This window comes from Entelurus aequoreus, linkage group LG09 (genome assembly GCF_033978785.1).
Source record: "Entelurus aequoreus isolate RoL-2023_Sb linkage group LG09, RoL_Eaeq_v1.1, whole genome shotgun sequence".
In the NCBI taxonomy this organism is placed as follows: domain Eukaryota; kingdom Metazoa; phylum Chordata; class Actinopteri; order Syngnathiformes; family Syngnathidae; genus Entelurus; species Entelurus aequoreus.
In genome coordinates, this window is record NC_084739.1 from 73,044,023 (window position 1) to 73,064,677 (window position 20,655).

The window sequence follows — 20,655 nt, forward strand, 5'->3', positions numbered from 1 at the left end:
CACTGAATATGTACTGTACTGTGCAATCTACTAATACAAGTTTCAATCAATCACAACTCTGAAAGAGGTCCAGGGAGCCACTAGGGCGGCGCTAAATGGAGCCGCGGGTTGTTGACATCCGCTCTTGGGTAAACGCTTGCCAAATTAGCTCAAAAGGCTAGCACTTTAATGTTAGCACAGGCCAACAAAACTTTGGAGTTGCAAATGGCCCCCCCGGGGCGCACTTTGGACACCCCTGCTTTACACGATTGACCAAATATGCCTGATAAGCACTCCAGCAAATCAATGAAATCAACAAAGCTCACCTTTGTGCATTCACGCACAGCATAAAACGTTTGGTGGACAAAATGAGACAAAGAAGGAGTGGCACAAAACTAGGGCTGCAACTAACAATTAATTTGATAATCGATTAATCTGTCGATTATTACTTCGATTAATCGATTAATAATCGGATAAAAGAGACAAACTACATTTCTATCCTTTCCAGTGTTTTATTGGGGGGAAAAACAGCATACTGGCATCATATTTATTTTGTTAATTGTTTCTCAGCTGTTTGTGCATGTTGCAGTTTATAAATAAAGGTTTATAAAAAATTAAAATTAAAATTAAAAAAAATTGCCTCTGCGCATGCGCATAGCATAGATCCAACGAATTGATGACTAAATTAATCGCCAACTATTTTTATAATCGATTAGTTGTTGCAGCCCTACATAAAACGCGGAGAAAGTTGTACATGTAAACAAACTACGATGAGTTCAAGGGTCGCCGAAATGTGTAGGACAAAACGGTGCTGGCCAAATACTCTCATCAGTAAAGCATGTATAACATAAACAATGGGATTTCTAAAAACTAGGAAGCTTTGTGTCATGTTTGTTCTCCTACAGAAAACATCCATCCATCCATCCATTTCCTACCGCTTGTCCCTTTTGGGGTCGCGGGGTTGCTGGAGCCTATCTCATATTAAAACAAAAACTTTTTTCTTCTACATCTTTTTCCATTTTCACACATCTCTGAAAGAGGTCCAGGGAGCCACTAGGGCGGCGCTAAAGAGCCGCATGCCGTGGGTTGCTGACCCCCGCTCTTGGGTAAACCGTTGCCAAAATTAGCTCAAAAAGCTAGTACTTTAATGTTAGCACAGGCCAACAAAACTGGAGCTGCAAATGGCAAATGGCCCCACGGGGCCGCACTTTGGACACCCCTGCTTTACGCGATTGTTTACAAACCACAAAAAAATCATCATCACTGAGCCACACTTTCTCAGAGTGGTTCCGCCCCCCACCCCCCCAGCACAAATCTCCTCGCATTAGCGGTAGCTTGTAGTCATGGATTGACCAAATATGCCTGATAAGCACTTCAGCTCACCTTTGATGCATTCACGCCCAGCATAAAACGTTTGGTGGACAAAATGAGACAAAGAAGGAGTGGCATAAAACACGGAGAAAGTTGTACATGTAAACAAACTACGACGAGTTCAAGGGTCACCGAAATGTGTAGGACAAAATGGTGCTTGCCAAATACTCTCATCACTTTGGACACCCCTCCTTTACGCGATTGTTTACAAACCACAAAAAAAAACATCACAGAGCCACACTTTCTCCAGAGTGATTCGCGGTAGCTTGTAGTCATGGATTGACCAAATATGCCTGATAAGCACTCCAGCTCACCTTTGATGCGTTCACGCACAGCATAAAACGTTTGGTGGACAACATGGGACAAAGAAGGAGTGGCATAAAACACGGAGAAAGTTGTACATGTAAACAAACTACGACGAGTTCAAGGGTCACCGAAATGTGTAGGACAAAATGGTGCTTGCCAAATACTCTCATCACTTTGGACACCCCTCCTTTATGCGACTGTTTACAAACCACAAAAAAAAACATCACAGAGCCACACTTTCTCCAGAGTGATTCGCGGTAGCTTGTAGTCATGGATTGACCAAATATGCCTGATAAGCACTCCAGCTCACCTTTGATGCGTTCACGCACAGCATAAAACGTTTGGTGGACAAAATGGGAAAATTGTCACACATCTCTGAAAGAGGTCCAGGGAGCCACTAGGGCGGCGCTAAATAGAGCCGCGGGTTGCTGACACCCGCTCTTGGGTAAACGGTTGCCAAATTAGCTCAAAAAGCTAGCACTTTAATGTTAGCACAGGCCAACAAAACTGGAGCTGCAAATGGCAAATGGCCCCCCGCGGGGCCGCAGTTTGGACAGCCCTGCTTTATACGATTGTTTACAAACCACAAAAAACCATCAGCACACTTTCTCCAGAGTGCCCCCCCCCGCACAAATCTCCTCGCATTAGCGGTAAGACGGTGCGTCGCAATCAGGGTGTCGCCGCGATGAGGTCAGGCGTCAGGAATGCGCACCTGCTTCCAGATGACATCACGTCCAAGTCGGACCCTCGCCTCTGAACGCCCCGACTTATCAGCCGCCCTTCAGACGCTGGCGTGTCTCGAGAGGGAACATGAAAGGCGGATCAGACATCGGAAAATGTCAAACAGCGGCAGGCTAAGTGGCCGCCGTAACGGCCGACGGAGACAAGACATGCTAAGTGGTTTTAATGTCAGCCCCCGGTCTCGCTCGGCCGTTCACGGTCTGCGCCCGTGTATCAGGACCCAAACTGGGTCAGAGGCCCATGTTTAATAAATCCCCGTGCGGACGCGGGAGCGAAATGCTTTCAGCGCGCTCCCCCGGCGACAGGCTGAATGTGTCATTCGGGTCCCCGGCTGTGACGCTTTAAGAGTCCTGGTCCTCCAAGATAGGCAGACCTCGAGCTCAGAGGACCACTCGTGAAGGGACGGCGGGTCCTTGGCCTGGAGTCCCCCCCCGGCCCTGGCGCGGAGACGGGAGCGTGTGCGCTGCTGATAAGTGGTTTTAATGTCGGTCATCTGCTCATCCTCACGTCTTATTCCTCCCCCTCTCGCCTCCGTAGATCATGGCTCTGCTTCGCCTTTGGACCGCGGGGCTTATGCTCGCCCTGGCCTGGTGCGTCTCCCCGGGCACGTCTGAGGAGTCGGGCCTCGACGACATCGTGAAGAAGGAGAGCCATCCGGTCCTGTCCAGGGTGAAGAGGGAATGGATCTGGAACTCTCTCTACGTGGAGGAGGAGAAACCGGCACCCAGTCCTTACAAGATCGGACAGGTAAACACTATTTGGTATAGGAATGATAATAAAACCTTTTTTCAAAATAAAAGCTCCTCCTGGCTGCTGACGTAAGACTTGACTTACAGTGTTGGCCTGAAAAACATATTTTTTAAAAACTAGAGATGTCCGATAATGGCTTTTTTGCCGATATTCCGATATTGTCCAACTCTTAATTACCGATTCCGATATCAACCGATACCGATATATACAGTCGTGGAATTAACACATTATTAGGCATAATTTTGTTGTGCTGCCCCGCTGGATGCATTAAACAATGTAACAAGGTTTTCCAAAATAAATAAACTCAAGTTATGGGGAAAAAAAATGCCAACATGGCACTGCCATATTTATTATTGAAGTCACAAAGTGCATTCTTTTTTTTAAACATGCCTCAAAACAGCAGCTTGGAATTTGGGACATGCTCTCCCTGAGAGAGCATGAGGAGGTTGAGGTGGGTGGGGTAGCGAGGGGTGTATATTGTAGCGTCCCGGAAGAGTTAGTGCTGCAAGGGGTTCTGGGTATTTGTTCTGTTGCTGATGTTGTGTTACGGTGCGGATGTTCTCCCGAAATGTGTTTGTCATTCTTGTTTGGTGTGGCTTCACAGTGTGTCGCATATTTGTAACAGTGTTAAAGTTGTTTATACGGTCACCCTCAGTGTGACCTGTATGGCTGTTGACCAAGTATGCGTTGCATTCACTTGTGTGTGTGAAAAGCCGTAAATATTATGTGATAAGGGCCGGCACGCAAATGCAGTGCCTTTAAGGTACGCCCGCCAATATTGTTGTCTGGGTGGAAATCGGGAGAAATTCGGGAGAATGGTTGCCCCGGGAGATTGTCGGGAGGGGCACTGAAATTCGGGAGTCTCCCGGGGAAATCGGGAGGGTTGGCAAGTATGACTGGGAGACGCAACTGCTCTGTACTTCTCCCTACGTCCGTGTACCACTCCGTACAGCGGCGTTTTAAAAAGTCATAAATTTTACTTTTTCAAACCGATACCGATAATTTCCGATATTACATTTTAAAGCATTTATCGGCCGATATTATCGGACATCTCTATAAAAAACTGTATTCCAAAAAACCACAGAATGTTAGTCAATCTAATCAAGGCCTGGGCAATTATTTTGACTCGGGGGGGCCAAATTTAGAGAAAAAAAATGTGTCTGGGGGCCGGTATATCTGTTTTTTTAGGAACACTAAAACAAAACCTCACAATAATGTCTGATTCAACGCTAAAAACGTTATGACAGACGGCCTTAAAAAACGCAATGGAATTTTAAGTTTTTTGAACTGAATGAGACACCCAGAATGTACATGAAAATAAATAATATACAATATTAACTATTAATGATAAAACACTGAATATTGACAACATATGAACGTCACAGTACCTCCCCCCCATCCCCCCTCGATCGACATATTTTACAATCAAGCGAAACACAGCAAAATATGTACGCAAAGGGTAAAAAAAAGTGTATAGAAATAAAGAATATACAATATTAACTATGAACGATAAAACACTGAATATTGACAACATATGAACGTCACAGTACCCCCCCCCCCTCGATCGACCAATTTTACAATCAAGCGAAACGCAGCAAAATATGAACGCAAAGGGTATAAAAAGTGTATAGAAATAAAAAAAATATACAATATTAACTACGAACGATAAAACACTGAATATTGACAACATATGAACGTCACAGTACCCCTCCCCCCCTTTCGATCGACCTATTTTACAATTAAGCGAAACGCAGCAAAATATGAACGCAAAGGGTATAAAAAGTGTATAGAAATAAAAAAATATACAATATTAACTACGAACGATAAAACACTGAATATTGACAACATATGAACGTCACAGTACCCCTCCCCCCCTTTCGATCGACCTATTTTACAATTAAGCGAAACGCAGCAAAATATGAACGCAAAGGGTAAAAAAAAGTGTATAGAAATAAAGAATATACAACATTAACTATGAATGATAAAACACCGAATATTGACAACATTGAACGTCACAGTACCTCCCCCCTCTCGATCGACATATTTTACAATCAAGCGAAACGCAGCAAAATATGAACGCAAAGGGTAAAAAAAGTGTATAGAAATAAAGAATATACAATATGAACTACGAACGATAAAACACTGAATATTGACAACATATGAACGTCACAGTACCCCTCCCCCCCTTTCGATCGACATATTTTACAATTAAGCGAAATGCAGCAAAATATGAACGCAAAGGGTAAAAAAAGTGTATAGAAATAAAGAATATACAAAATTAACTACGAACGATAAAACACTGAATATTGACAACATATGAACGTCACAGTACCCCCCCCCCCCCTCTCGATCGACATATTTTACAATCAAGCGAAACGCAACAAAATATGAACGCAAAGGGTAAAAAAAGTGTATAGAAATAAAGAATATACAATATGAACTACGAACGATAAAACACTGAATATTGACAACATATGAACGTCACAGTACCCCCCCCCCCCCCCCCCCTCTCGATCGACATACACTGCTTGGTGCCTTGTCTGAGCTGCTGTGACTTAGATGACCATAGTAACTAATTAGATTACCATAGTAACTAATTCGATTACCATAGTGACTCATATATCATGCAAAAGTGCAGATTCCAACCATTGAAATACTTTGTATAGTTCAAGATTTACGGTCATTTGAAAACGTCACTGCACATCATAATGGCAGCTACAGTTCCCATCTTAAAGATCTAAAAAATTATTTGGGAATGTACGGAGGGCCAGATTGAAAAGTTTAACTTTATTTGCCCAGGTCTGATCTAATCGAAAGGAATCGGGCGAACGTAACTCCGACCTAATCCCGGTTTAGTTAGGATAAAAATAAATACACAATTAAGAAAAGGAAAACTAAAATTAATAAAAGTGCCGGTATAGTTGTTTAATCTTTTTATTTCAAAAATGTATCATTAAAAAAATATATTATAATTTGTATCCATTTGTGAAAATTAGGAATCGATTTAAGATGAAAAAAAAAAAAGATTAAAATGTGAAAAGATTTGTTGACCACCCTCAGTAAACAGTAGTTTGAGCACAGCAATGGTGGAATATTACATCCGTAGGTGTTGATAGTTTGTGTCTTTATTACGAAATACTTTTTTTTTCATGTTGAATTTTGTGAACTTAATTTTTTTTTTGCATCAAATTATGCCGATAAGATCATTAAAAAAATGTTGGCAAAATGTATTTGTTTAAAAAATTCAGTGTTTAAAAATTCAATGTTTGAAAATTTTAGTGTTTGAACATTTCAGTGTTTGAAAATTCAGTGTGTAAAAATTCAGATTATAAAACTTCAGTGTAAAACAATTCAGTGTTTAAAAAATCAGTGTTTAAAATTCAGTGTAAAACAATTCAGTGTTTAAAAAATCAGTGTTTAAAATTCAGTGTAAAACAATTCAGTGTATAAAAATGCAGTGTTTGCAGCTGAGATAAGCTCCAGCACCCCCACGACCCCGAACGGGACAAGCGGTAGAAAATGGATGGATGGATGGATGTTTGAAAATTCAGTGTAAAACAATTGAGTGTATAAAAATTCAGTGTATAAACATTCAGTGTTTAAAAATTCAGTTTTTAAAAATTCAGTGTTTGAAAATTCAGTGTAAAATAATTCAGTGTGTAAAAATGCAATGTATAAAAATTCAGTGTTTAAAAATTCAGTTTTAAAAAATTCAGTGTTTAAAAATTCAATGTTTAAAAATTCAGTGTTTGAAAATTCAGTGTTTAAAAATTAAATGTGTATACAAATTCAGTGTTTGAAAATGAACTGTTTGAAAACGCAGTGTAAAACAATTCAGCGTAAAACAATTCAGTGTTTAAAAATTATGTGTATAAAAATTCAGTGTATACAAATTCAGTGTTTGAAAATTCAGTGTATAAAAATTCAATGTTTAAAAATTAAGTGTTTGAAAATTCAGTGTATAAAAATTCAGTGTTTAAAAATTCCGTTTTTAAAAATTCAGTGTTTGAAAATTCAGTGTAAAATAATTCAGTGTTTAAAAATGCAGTGTATAAAAATTCCAGTGTATAAAAATTCAGTTTTAAAAAATTCAGTATTTAGAAATTAAATGTTTAAAATTTCAGAGTATAAAAATTTAGTGTTTGAAAATTCACTGTTGGAAAATGCAGTGTAAAACAATTCAGTGTTTAAAAATTCAGTGTATAAAAATTCTGTGTACAAAAATTCAGTGTTTAAAAATTCAGTGTATGAAAATTAAGTGTATACAAATTCAGTGCAAAAAAAATTCAGTGTCGAAAAATGTGTTGCTTCAAAAAGCAAGACTCACTTCCGGTAAATAAAGACTGAAGCAATCGATCCTGTCTCAAAACCAGCCAATGAGGTGTCAAGTTTGAAGTCACATGACATGGGTCTTGCAAAGTAGCAATAACAAGGCAGTTAACTGTGCTACCTTGGCATAATACAACATAATTAACACTTCAATGCGGCCCACTGGATATTTTCAAACTACAGAAATGATTCCAATGGTTATAATCTTACGATTTTGCGGAAATCGGTTCTTGGTAGCACCGATGGAATTTGGTCGGTACGTATAAAGGAATAAAACCAGGAACTTGAATGTGTACTGTCAGGTTCAAACACTGATGACATATATTAAACAAGACAAGAAGCAAATAATTAAACAGAGACAGAATTAAATTTGGCTCAATTTGAGGAGAGACACATAGACACTGTACCCTTCTACAGTGTCTCAGCCCGCTCTGGCGAAAGATTGTACGCCTCCTCCTTTTTTTGGACTTTCCCTGACCACATGGCAACAGCTGCTTCCAAAGGGACGTGGGTCGTAAACAGCGTTGCCTTTGGTTACAGAACAGTTCAAAAGAAAAGGTCGTAAACACTTCACAGAAAAGGTCGTAAAAACAGTTCAAAGAAAGATTCGTAAAAGACTTCAAAAAAGAGGTTCGTAAAAGAGTTAAAAAAAGCGGTGTCTGGAACTTGGGCAGATCCGCTTTGTAGTCCTTGGATTAAAACAATATCTTTCTGTTGATTACAATACATGAAAGAAAACAGAACACCTTCATGTTGCTTCCCCCCCTACACAGTGGAGTTTTACAAGCCTTCTTCTTGGTAGGTTCAAAGACAGCTTTTGGTCTTCTCGTTGGGAACTCATTTCAACACAAAGTTTTTGTTTGAGTTTGAGATTATTTCGAACATGCAAGCATGTGATAACTTAGATAAAATTATTCTAACATGTACTGTAACCAAATAATTTCTTAGTAACACATGAATGGTGTTGCTCGGCTTTATTCCACCAAACTTGGTAGAAAGGTGAAATATGATCCATGAAAGCGTCCATTAAAAATTGGGGCTAATTAAGTCATGGCTTGTAAAAAACATATATAACCTGTTAAAACGATCTTTTCTCGTCTTTTTTTCCCAGCTCAAGTCCAGTCAGCGAGTGGAGGTGAAGAGGTTCAAAATCGAGGGAGAAGGCGCCGACAACATCTTCACGGTGGACCAGAAAGGCGACCTGTTCGTCAGCAAGTCTTTGGACCGAGAGGAGAAGAGCTCGTACCATTTGACCGCCAGGATGTACGACGGCAACAACAAGCTCATCGAAGACTCGGGAGACTTCGTGGTCCAGGTGACGGACATCAACGACAACAGCCCCGTGTTCCCCAGACCTTACAATGGGTCCATCATGGAGCGGTCCACCATAGGTAAGACCGTAGAAACAGTGGTTCAAAATGAGCTATGTGCCAATAGCCACTACTGAGCCCCCCATACACAGTGTGGAGCCGTTCCCCTAAGTTAAGTGTGTTCATTTGCAACTACATTACTACATTTTTTAGTACCTTAAGCATTATGATCAAGTATTATCATCACTGGAGGACAGTATTAGGAAAAACGGTTTTACGTAATAACGGCGTCACTATTACTTTTACGAGTAACGAGTCATCTAATTACCTTTACGTACCTTACAACGGCGTTCGCGATGTGTTTGATGTAACGTGGCAGGCTACTTTTACTCATGAAAGCAACGAGCAGCATCACGCTAAAATGAGCTTGATACCAAATTAAGACGCGGCAACATCACACAGCAAACAATGTGTAAGCTAAATGCACACACTACTACTACTACTACTACTACTATGAGGGGATAATGAACAACAAATCAATGACTGAAGTGACAAGCTTTGCAATCCTACTGGACCCCGTTTGTGGATAAGGAGACTACAGTCATTGTTAAAATGCGCAAACGCAATCCGGCGACAATATTCAACAGAAAGGCCGTCACTGTATGCAAACTGCCACTGCTAAGCTAACAAACACAGCTGAGATAAATGATGCTCTGAGTCTCGCTGACGTCATGCGTCGCCTGGCAACACACTCTGCTCTCATGAACCATCTCTCAACTGCATATGCCAGATATTTGAATTTTTATTTCTGTAACTCATTATTATTTCCCCTGGTAATTAATGACATTGATTAAACAGTAATGACGTTAGTCATTTCATTACTTTTTTTGGTAAAGTAAGGAGTAACAAGACATTAAAACAACATTGAGAACTTGTTGATTTAGGTACCTGACGTTAAGCAACTCAAACATAACGTTGAAAAAACATGCTTTTTGACGACCTTGAATCAATGTCAGGTTGTGACGTTGATTTTACCATTAAATTTTAGTCATATCCCAAACAATATTCCACAACACAAATACAATGTTAAAACAACATGTTTTTGACTATGTTTAATCAATGTTGGGTTGTGACGATTTGACCATTGAAATTTGGTAATTTCCCAACCAATATTCTTCAACACAAATACAACGTTGAAACAACATGCTTTTTGACGACGTTGAATCAATGTTGGGGTCTGATGCTGATTTGACCATTGAATTTTGGTCATATCCCAAACAATATTCTACAACACAAATACAACGTTGAAACAACATGCTTTCTGACGACGTTGAATTAATGTTGGGATCTAACGTTGATTTGACCATTGAAATTTGGTAATATCCCAACCAATATTCTACAACACAAATACAACGTTAAAACAACATGCTTTCTGACGACGTTGAATCAATGTTGGGGTCTGATGCTGATTTGACCATTGAATTTTGGTCATATCCCAAACAATATTCTACAACACAAATACAACGTTGAAACAACATGCTTTCTGACGACGTTGAATCAATGTTGGGATCTAACGTTGATTTGACCATTGAAATTTGGTAATTTCCCAACCAATATTCTACAACACAAATACAACGTTAAAACAACATGCTTTCTGACGACGTTGAATCAATGTTGGGATCTAACGTTGATTTGACCATTGAAATTTGGTAATTTCCTAACCGATACTCTACAACACAAAAACAACGTTGAAACAACATGCTTTTTGGCAACATTTAGTCAATGTTGGGTTTGTGACGATTTGACCATTGAAATTTGGTAATTTCCCAACCAATATTCTACAACACAAATACAATGTTAAACAACATGTTTTTGACTACGTTTAATCAATGTTGGGATCTAACGTTGATTTGACCATTGAAATTTGGTGATTTCCTAACCGATACTCTACAACACAAATACAACGTTGAAACAACATGCTTTTTGACAACGTTTAATCCATGTTGGGTTCTAGCGTTAATTTTACTATTGAATATTTGGTCAATTCCCAGACCATATTCTACAATACAAATACAACGTTAAAACAACATGTTTTTTTGACTACGTTTAATCAATGTTGGGTTGTGACGTTGATTTGACCATTAAAATTTGGTCACTTCCCAACCAATATTCCACAACACATACAACGTTGAAAAAACATGTTTTCTGATGACGTTGAATCAATGTTGGGGTCTAACGTTGATTTGACCATTGAAATTTGGTCATTTCCTAACCGATACTCTACAACACAAAAACAACGTTGAAACAACATGCTTTTTGACAACATTTAGTCAATGTTGGGTTTGTGACGATTTGACCATTGAAATTTGGTAATTTCCCAACCAATATTCTACAACACAAATACAATGTTAAACAACATGTTTTTGACTACGTTTAATCAATGTTGGGATCTAACGATGATTTGACCATTGAAATTTGGTAATTTCCCAACCAATATTCTTCAACACAAATACAACGTTGAAACAACATGCTTTTTGACGACGTTGAATCAATGTTGGGGTCTGATGCTGATTTGACCATTGAATTTTGGTCATATCCCAACCAATATTCTACAACACAAATACAACGTTGAAACAACATGTTTTCTGATGACGTTGAATCAATGTTGGGATCTAACGTTGATTTGACCATTGAAAATTGGTCATTTCCTAACCGATACTCTACAACACAAAAACAACGTTGAAACAACATGCTTTTTGACAACATTTAGTCAATGTTGGGTTTGTGACGATTTGACCATTGAAATTTGGTAATTTCCCAACCAATATTCTACAACACAAATACAATGTTAAACAACATGTTTTTGACTACGTTTAATCAATGTTGGGATCTAACGTTGATTTGACCATTGAAATTTGGTAATTTCCCAACCAATATTCTTCAACACAAATACAACGTTGAAACAACATGCTTTTTGACGACGTTGAATCAATGTTGGGGTCTGATGCTGATTTGACCATTGAATTTTGGTCATATCCCAAACAATATTCTACAACACAAATACAACGTTGAAACAACATGCTTTCTGACGACGTTGAATCAATGTTGGGATCTAACGTTGATTTGACCATTGAAATTTGGTAATTTCCCAACCAATATTCTACAACACAAATACAACGTTAAAACAACATGCTTTCTGACGACGTTGAATCAATGTTGGGATCTAACGTTGATTTGACCATTGAAATTTGGTAATTTCCTAACCGATACCCTACAACACAAAAACAACGTTGAAACAACATGCTTTTTGACAACATTTAGTCAATGTTGGGTTTGTGACGATTTGACCATTGAAATTTGGTAATTTCCCAACCAATATTCTACAACACAAATACAATGTTAAACAACATGTTTTTGACTACGTTTAATCAATGTTGGGATCTAACGTTGATTTGACCATTGAAATTTGGTGATTTCCTAACCGATACTCTACAACACAAATACAACGTTGAAACAACATGCTTTTTGACAACGTTTAATCAATGTTGGGTTCTAGCGTTAATTTTACCATTGAATATTTGGTCAATTCCCAGACCATATTCTACAATACAAATACAACGTTAAAACAACATGTTTTTTTGACTACGTTTAATCAATGTTGGGTTGTGACGTTGATTTGACCATTAAAATTTGGTCACTTCCCAACCAATATTCCACAACACATACAACGTTGAAACAACATGCTTTCTGGCGACGTTGAATCAATGTTGGGATCTAACGTTGATTTGACCATTGAATTTTGGTCATATCTCAAACAATATTCTACAATACAAATACAGCGTTGAAACAACATGCTTTCTGACAACGTTGAATCAATGTTGGGATCTAACGTTGATTTGACCATTGCAATTTGGTCATTTCCTAACCGATACTCTACAACACAAAAACAACGTTGAAACATGCTTTTTGACAACGTTTAATCAATGTTGGGTGCTAGCGTTGATTTTACCATTGAATTTTGGTAAATTCCCAGACAATATTCTACAATACAAATACAACGTTGAAACAACATGCTTTTTGACGACGTTGAATCAATGTTGAGATCTGACGATCTGACCATTGGAATTTGGTCATTTCCCAACCAATATATTACAACACAAGTACAATGTTAAAACAACATGCCTTTTGACGACGTTGAATCAATGTTGGGATCTGACGATTGGACCATTGAATTTTGATAATTTCCCAACCAATATATTACATCACAAATACAACGTTGAAACAACATGCTTTTTGACGACGTTCATTTAACGTCAGCTTGTGACGTTGATTTGACCATTAAAATTTGGTTATTTGCCAACCAATATTCTACAACACAAATACAACGTTGAAACAACATACATTTTGACTGTTTAATCAATGTTGGGTTCTGACGTTGATTTGACCATTGAATTTTTGGTCATTTCCCAACCAAATTTCTACAACACAAATACAATATTAAAACAACATGCTTTTTGACGACGTTTATTCAACGTCAGCTTGAAATTTGGTCATTTCCCAACAAACAACGTGGATCCAACGTTGGACATCAATGTTGTCTCAATTGAAACTATTTTGCAACGTTGTTTAAAAGTCAGTTTTAAAGAACATGTATGTATAATCAACGTTGTATCGATGTCTTGTGCCTGAAGGACGAGGCTTAACATGTTACGCACTGAGAGCAAGCCAGGATCAGGCATGCAAATAGCTAAGCTAGCTATTAATCTAGCCTGAAATAACAGAAAAAGTGTTTAGTAAAGTTTAAGAAGTATAGATGGATTAATTATTATTATTTAATTGATATGTAGATGAATACGCATTTGAGAGGATAATATAACAGCAACTGTTGCTGTGTCAGCATTGTCATGGCCAGAAGTACGCAACACGTAAGTAAGGGGCGGATCGATCCATACATTGGTTGCGATACTAAAGGTGATATCAGTAATACTACAGTGATTATTAAAATAGTTAATAATTTTTTATTATTTTTTTAATTAAAAAAAAATATATATATATATATATATATATATATATATATATATATATATATATATATATATATATATATATATATATAATTTTTTTTTTTTTTTTAATAAACCTTTATTTATAAACTGCAACATTTACAAACAGCTGAGAAACAATCAAAATAAGTATGGTGCCAGTATGCTGTTTTTTTCCAATAAAATACTGGATAGGATAGAATTGTAGTTAGTCTCTTTTATCCGATTATTAACCGATTAATCGAAATAATAATTGACAGATTAATCGATTATCAAATTAATTGTTAGTTGCAGCCCTACAGTGATTAGGTCGATATTTTTGTTTTCTCAAACTATTTTTTGTTAAAAATTCAAGGAAAAATTCCCTGGACACAGGAAGACTGAGGGCAAAACCAAAAAGATTTAAAAGAGTAGTAGTTAGTAGTTTTTACTTTTGCTTAATTATTGTTTACTTTGTTTTGCTCAAACAAATGTATGTATACAAAATATTGACGCAATTATTGTAGCATCAGCTATAAACGTCTCTTTTATTTGGTATCGTTACAGTCCATGTCGGTGTGGATCCCCACATGGCATTTGTTTACATTTAGGAGCGCTAGCTTGCTGTTAGCGGCCAGCTATTGTATCCTCCTACAGTGTATAGTGAAGCCTGTTTAGCAATTCCTTGTCCTGCAGGGACGATACTTGTAAGAAACATACTTTATTTGTTGCCATGGAGGCGAGGATTAGTGGTTTAGAAGTCGCTGAAACACCACTGACTGCGGTTGGACGTTAGCCGCTAGCTAGCTAGCTATGTTTTAAAGCACCTCTTGCAGTAATAAAAAATATTGTGTTGATATTGTTAAACTTTCAATCGCACCCACAATAAATAAATGACAAAAATGTAAAGTTCATGCATGATCGATATTTGTACGGGTATCGGCCGATCTCACTCACGGATGATCGGTATCGGCAGCATAAAACCCTGATGGGAACATCCCTCCCTATTAAATGTGCACACGTTCATTGTCGGGACAATCTCAACAGGAACCAAAGTGATCGAGGTGAGGGCGACCGACGCCGACGACCCCACCACCGCCAACGGCGAGCTGCGCTACTCTCTGACGCCGGACGGCGACCTCGCCGCCTTTGAAATCGACAGCATCACAGGTAGGCCCTTTTGTGAAGACCTTCACGTTCTCCCTGGAGTGTGAGCTGAAGTCCGTGTGGCTCGCCTCTCCCTAAAGGTATGGTCAGCTGCAAGACCGGCGCTCTGGACCGCGAGACCAAGAGCCAGTACGTGGTGGTGGTGCGGGCTCAGGACATGAGGGGGATGGCCTCCGGCAGCACGTCCACCACCTCCGTCACCATCACCATCGGCGACACCAACGACAACATCGCCTCCTTCACCAGACGTAAGGACTTAATCAAAGTCAATCAATCAATCAAAGTTTATTTACATACCCCTTAATCAGAAATCTGCGTGTTTTTATACTTTCTAATAAAATGTTATGATCGACGGTATCGAAAGCAGCGCTGAGATCAAGTAGCATCAGCATCGATAGAGTGATTTGCCCTGAAGCCGGACTGAAAGGGTTCACAGAGATTGTTAGACGCGAAGTGTTCATTGTGCAACAATTTTTTCGAGGACTTTCGAGATAAAGGGAAGGTGCGACACCCGCCGGTAGTTTACCATGAGATCTGGATCAAGGTTAGGTCTTTTTGAGCAGAGGATGAATAACCGCTTTTTTAAATGCTCGGGGGACAGCAACACGGATGACGCGTCAGCATCCAGAGTTAGCAATAAATCATTAGTAAATTTTGCGAGGGCTGTCTCTGTAGAGTTAGTTGCCCTGAAACCGGACTGAAAGGGTTCACAGAGATTGTTAGACGCAAAGTGTTCATTTCGCTGCTGTGCAACCATTTTTTCGAGGACTTTCGAGATAAAGGGACGGTGCGACACCCGCCAGTAGTTTACCATGAGATCTGGATCGAGGTTAGGTCTTTTTGAGCAGAGGATGAATAACCTCTTTTTTAAATGCTCGGGGGACAGCAACACGGATGACGCGTCAGCATCCAGAGTTAGCAATAAATCATTAGTCAATTTTGCGAGGGCTGTCTCCGTAGAGTTAGTTGCCCTGAAACCGGACTGAAAGGGTTCACAGAGATTGTTAGACGCAAAGTGTTCATTTCGCTGCTGTGCAACCATTTTTTCGAGGACTTTCGAGATAAAGGGACGGTGCGACACCCGCCAGTAGTTTACCATGAGATCTGGATCGAGGTTAGGTCTTTTTGAGCAGAGGATGAATAACCTCTTTTTTAAATGCTCGGGGGACAGCAACACGGATGACGCGTCAGCATCCAGAGTTAGCAATAAATCATTAGTCAATTTTGCGAGGGCTGTCTCCGTAGAGTTAGTTGCCCTGAAACCGGACTGAAAGGGTTCACGGAGATTGTTAGACGCAAAGTGTTCATTTCGCTGCTGTGCAACCATTTTTTCGAGGACTTTCGAGATAAAGGGAAGGTGCGACACCGGCCGGTAGTTTACCATGAGATCTGGATCGAGGTTAGGTCTTTTTGAGCAGAGGATGAATAACCGCTTCTTTGAATGCTAGGGGGACCGTGCCAGAGGAAAGTGATAAGTTAACAATATGTAGCACTGACGGTCCTAAAATTACAAACAGCTCCTTGATAAGTTTCCCAGGAAGTGGGTCAAGTAAACATGTTTGTTTTATCCCATTTACACCTCGCAGGAGTTCCTCTAATACAGGGGTCACCAACGCGGTGCCCGCGGGCACCAGGTAGCCCGTAAGGACCAGATGAGTAGCCCGCTGACCTGTTCTAAAAATAGCTCAAATAGCAGCACTTACCAGTGAGCTGCCTCTATTTTTTTACATTTTATTTATTTACTAGCAAGCTGGTCTCGCTTTGCTCGACATTTTTAATTCTAAGAGAGACAAAACTCAAATAGAATTTGAAAATCCAAGAAAATATTTTAAAGACTTGGTCTTCACTTGTTTAAATAAATGCATTAATTGTTTTACTTTGCTTCTTATAACTTTCAGAAAGACAATTTTAGAGAAAAAAATACAACCTTAAAATGATTTTAGGATTTTTAAACACATATACCTTTTTACCTTTTAAATTCCTTCCTCTTCTTTCCTGACAATTTAAATCAATGTTCAAGTAAATTTATTTTTTTTACTGTAAAGAATAAAAAATACATTTTAATTCTTAATTTTAGCTTCTGTTTTTTTCGACGAAGAATATTTCTGAAATATTTCTTCAAACTTATGATTAAAATTCAAAAAAATTATTCTGGCAAATCTAGAAAATCTGTAGAATCAAATTTAAATCTTATTTCAAAGTCTTTTGAATTTCTTTTAAAATTTTTGTTCTGGAAAATCTAGAAGAAATAATGATTTGTCTTTGTTAGAAATATAGCTTGCTCAATTTGTTATATATTCTAACAAAGTGTAGATTGGATTTTAACCTATTTAAAACATGTCATCAAAATTCTAAAATTAATCTTAATCAGGAAAAATTACTAATGATGTTCCATAAATTATTTTTTTAATTTTTTCAAAAAGATTCGAATTAGCTAGTTTTTCTCTTCTTTTTTTCGGTTGGATTTTGAATTTTAATGAGCCGAAATTGAAGATAAACTATGTTTCAAAATTTAATTTTCTTTTTTTTTCGTGTTTTCGCCTCTTTTAAACCGTTCAATTAAGTGTAAATATCATTAATTATTAATAATAACATAGAGTTAAAGGTAAATTGAGCAAATTGGCTATTTCTGGCAATTTATTTAAGTGTGTATCAAACTGGTAGCCCTTCGCATTAATCAGTACCCAAGAAGTAGCTCTTGCTTTCAAAAAGGTTGGTGACCCCTGCTCTAATACTATCTCATCAAAAAGAGAGAGAGTGTTTTGGACGGCAATATCGCGTACATACATTCGTATCTGTGTTAATACAACCCAGTTGTAGCTGGGATGCGAACTTACTGCGCACTTCCACAACACAACGCGGTAATAAAAAACAAGAAAAACATTCCATTTGATGCCGCGGCTAACATGACGCTAATTCGCTGCTATCTGTTTTGGAGCCGTTTCACAAGCGGTACTAGGCACCATGGTACAATTTTGGCCGGGGGCCGGGCTGTATATATATATATATATATATATATATATATATATATATATATATATATATATATATATATATATATATACACTAGCGTTCAAAAGTTTGGGGTCACATTGAAATGTCCTTATTTTTGAAGGAAAAGCAATGTATTTTTCAATGAAGATAACTTTAAACTAGTCTTAACTTTAAAGAAATACACTCTATACATTGCTAATGTGGTAAATGACTATTCTAGCTGCAAATGTCTGCTTTTTGGTGCAATATCTACATAGGTGTATAGAGGCCCATTTCCAGCAACTATCACTCCAGTTTTCTAATGGTACAATGTGTTTGCTCATTGGCTCAGAAGGCTAATTGATGATTAGAAAACCCTTGTGCAATCATGTTCACACATCTGAAAACAGTTTAGCTCGTTACAGAAGCTACAAAACGGACCTTCCTTTGAGCAGATTGAGTTTCTGGAGCATCACATTTGTGGGGTCTATTAAACGCTCAAAATGGCCAGAAAAAGAGAACTTTCATCTGGAACTCGACAGTCTATTCTTGTTCTTAGAAATGAAGGCTATTCCACAAAATTGTTTGGGTGACCCCAAACTTTTGAACGGTAGTGTATATATATTAGAGATGTCCGATAATATCGGGCTGCCGATATTATGGGCCGATAAATGCTTTAAAATGTAATATCGTAAATTATCTGTATCGGTTTAAAAAAGTAAAATGCATGACTTTTTAACATGGACTTGGATGTAGGGAGAAGTACATAGCGCCAATAAACCTTAAAGGCATACTTGGTCAACAGCCATACAGGTCACACTGAGGGTGGACGTATAAACAACTTTAACACTGTTACAAATATGCGCCACACTGTGAACCCACACCAAGCAAGAATGACAAACACATTTTGGGAGAACATCAGCACCGTAACACAACATAAACACAATAGGACAAATACCCAGAACCCCTTGCAGCACTAACTCTTTTGGGACGCTACAATATACCCCCTACCCCCCGCCCACCTCAACCTCCTCATGCTCTCTCAGGGAGAGCATGTCTCAAATTCCAAGCTGCTGTTTTGAGGCATGTTAAAAAAAAAATAATGCACTTTGTGACTTCAATAATAAATATGGCAGTGCCATGTTGGCATTTTTTTCCATAACTTGAGTTGATTTATTTTGGAAAACCTTGTTACAATGTTTAATGCACAACAAAATTAGGCCTAATAATGTGTTAATTCCACGACTGTATATATCGGTATCGGTTGATATCGGAATCGGTAATTAAGAGTTGGACAATATCGGAATATCGGCAAAAAAGCCATTATCGGACATCTCTAATATATATATTCCGAGTGCGATAATGTCACGTTATCGATGGGAAAATTCATTTTTAGACAATGATTTGCCTGACAGGTTAGGAGACACAGAGAGTAACAAGCAGTAAAAAATGGATTAGAAAGGACAAATTTAAAAAAGATGATAGTATAAAAAAAAAAAAAAAATTAAACTCGGGACTTCCCGCAGGTTGGATTTCGGACACTGGCGGGCCGGATAGAAGTTTGGGGACCCCTGCTGTAGAGCAACTTCAGATCTATCCGTTGCCATGACATTTTTTAAAAAATGTGTTATGCTCTGTTTTTTAATGGCAAAAACAGAAAATATGCAGTATTTCCCCCCCCCCAAAACATGTTGGTACATTATGTCCACAGGCACCTACGATCTGCAGGTTCCGGAGGACCACAAGTTGAACGAGAAGATGGGGACTCTGGAGCTGGAGGACCGGGATCAGATTCAAAACAAGGAGCCCATCTTCACGCTGCCCAACGACAACAAAGTGTTCTACGTGGACCTCAACCTCAACAAGGACGGCAACCTCATGCTGCGTCAGGCACGTTGTTTCGCTCTCTTGCCTGAATAAGTCTGCTAGTGGGTTTTTTTGACGTGACAAGTTTGGGGCATTTTAGCATGTCAAAGCTACGCAAAGTGACTGGAGGCCTAAAAATAGCACTACGGAACATCCAAGAGGCGGCAGACACAATTTTCCCCCCGACTTGAAAAGTACTTCCAACGCCACGTGATCACAAACAATGTTTGAGTCTTTGAGTCGTGCTCCTCAGATAAAGTATTTAGAGGCATCACACGGCGGGGGAAGCGAGCGCGAGCTGCTCCGGCGTGGAAATTGAGCCCGATCCTCGCTCGGCTCCGCTCGCCCCCGCCGGAGCGCCGCGGCCCGTAAACGCCGGCAATGGTCCGCGCCGCGAGTTAAGGTGTTTACGGGAAGCCTTTGAAAGCCCCGCGTCCTTGTTGGCGGGAATAATCCAGTTAGCGGCGTGTTACCTGTCCGCTGATAAAACACGCTGCCTCGACACTAAGCCGCCTTTAATACCTGCAGCCGCGATGTTGTGCTGCCTGGCGGTGGGCTCTTGTTCACATGAAAGTATCAAACATGGATGGGGGAAAAAGTAGTCTTTTTTTTATTTTTTTTATTTTTACAATAGTTTGAGAGGAAACAAAATGAGCGAAAATATTGGGACATATGTTCATTCACAGTGTCTTCCCGCAGACCAGGGGTGTCCATAGTGCGGCCCGGGGGCCATTTGCGGCCCGCAGCTAATCGTTTACTGGCCCCCCACACATTCTGCAAAAATTGCAAAATTGATAGTACTGCAAAAATAAAAAAAAACATTTAAAAAAAAAAAGGGGAAT

General features: G+C 38.9%; 1 protein-coding gene across 1 annotated transcript in view; it reads left to right on the forward strand.

The window, feature by feature from the left end:
- Nucleotides 1-20,655, forward strand: part of cdh5 (cadherin 5) — a 129,161-nt gene that overhangs the window by 40,759 nt on the left and 67,747 nt on the right. Inside the window, exons 2-6 of the mRNA XM_062059307.1 lie at nucleotides 2,935-3,144; nucleotides 8,588-8,867; nucleotides 14,855-14,977; nucleotides 15,055-15,222; nucleotides 19,659-19,837. Of these exons, the coding sequence (XP_061915291.1) occupies nucleotides 2,938-3,144; nucleotides 8,588-8,867; nucleotides 14,855-14,977; nucleotides 15,055-15,222; nucleotides 19,659-19,837 (957 nt within the window). The 5' untranslated portion in view covers nucleotides 2,935-2,937. The remainder of the gene's footprint in view (nucleotides 1-2,934; nucleotides 3,145-8,587; nucleotides 8,868-14,854; nucleotides 14,978-15,054; nucleotides 15,223-19,658; nucleotides 19,838-20,655) is intronic.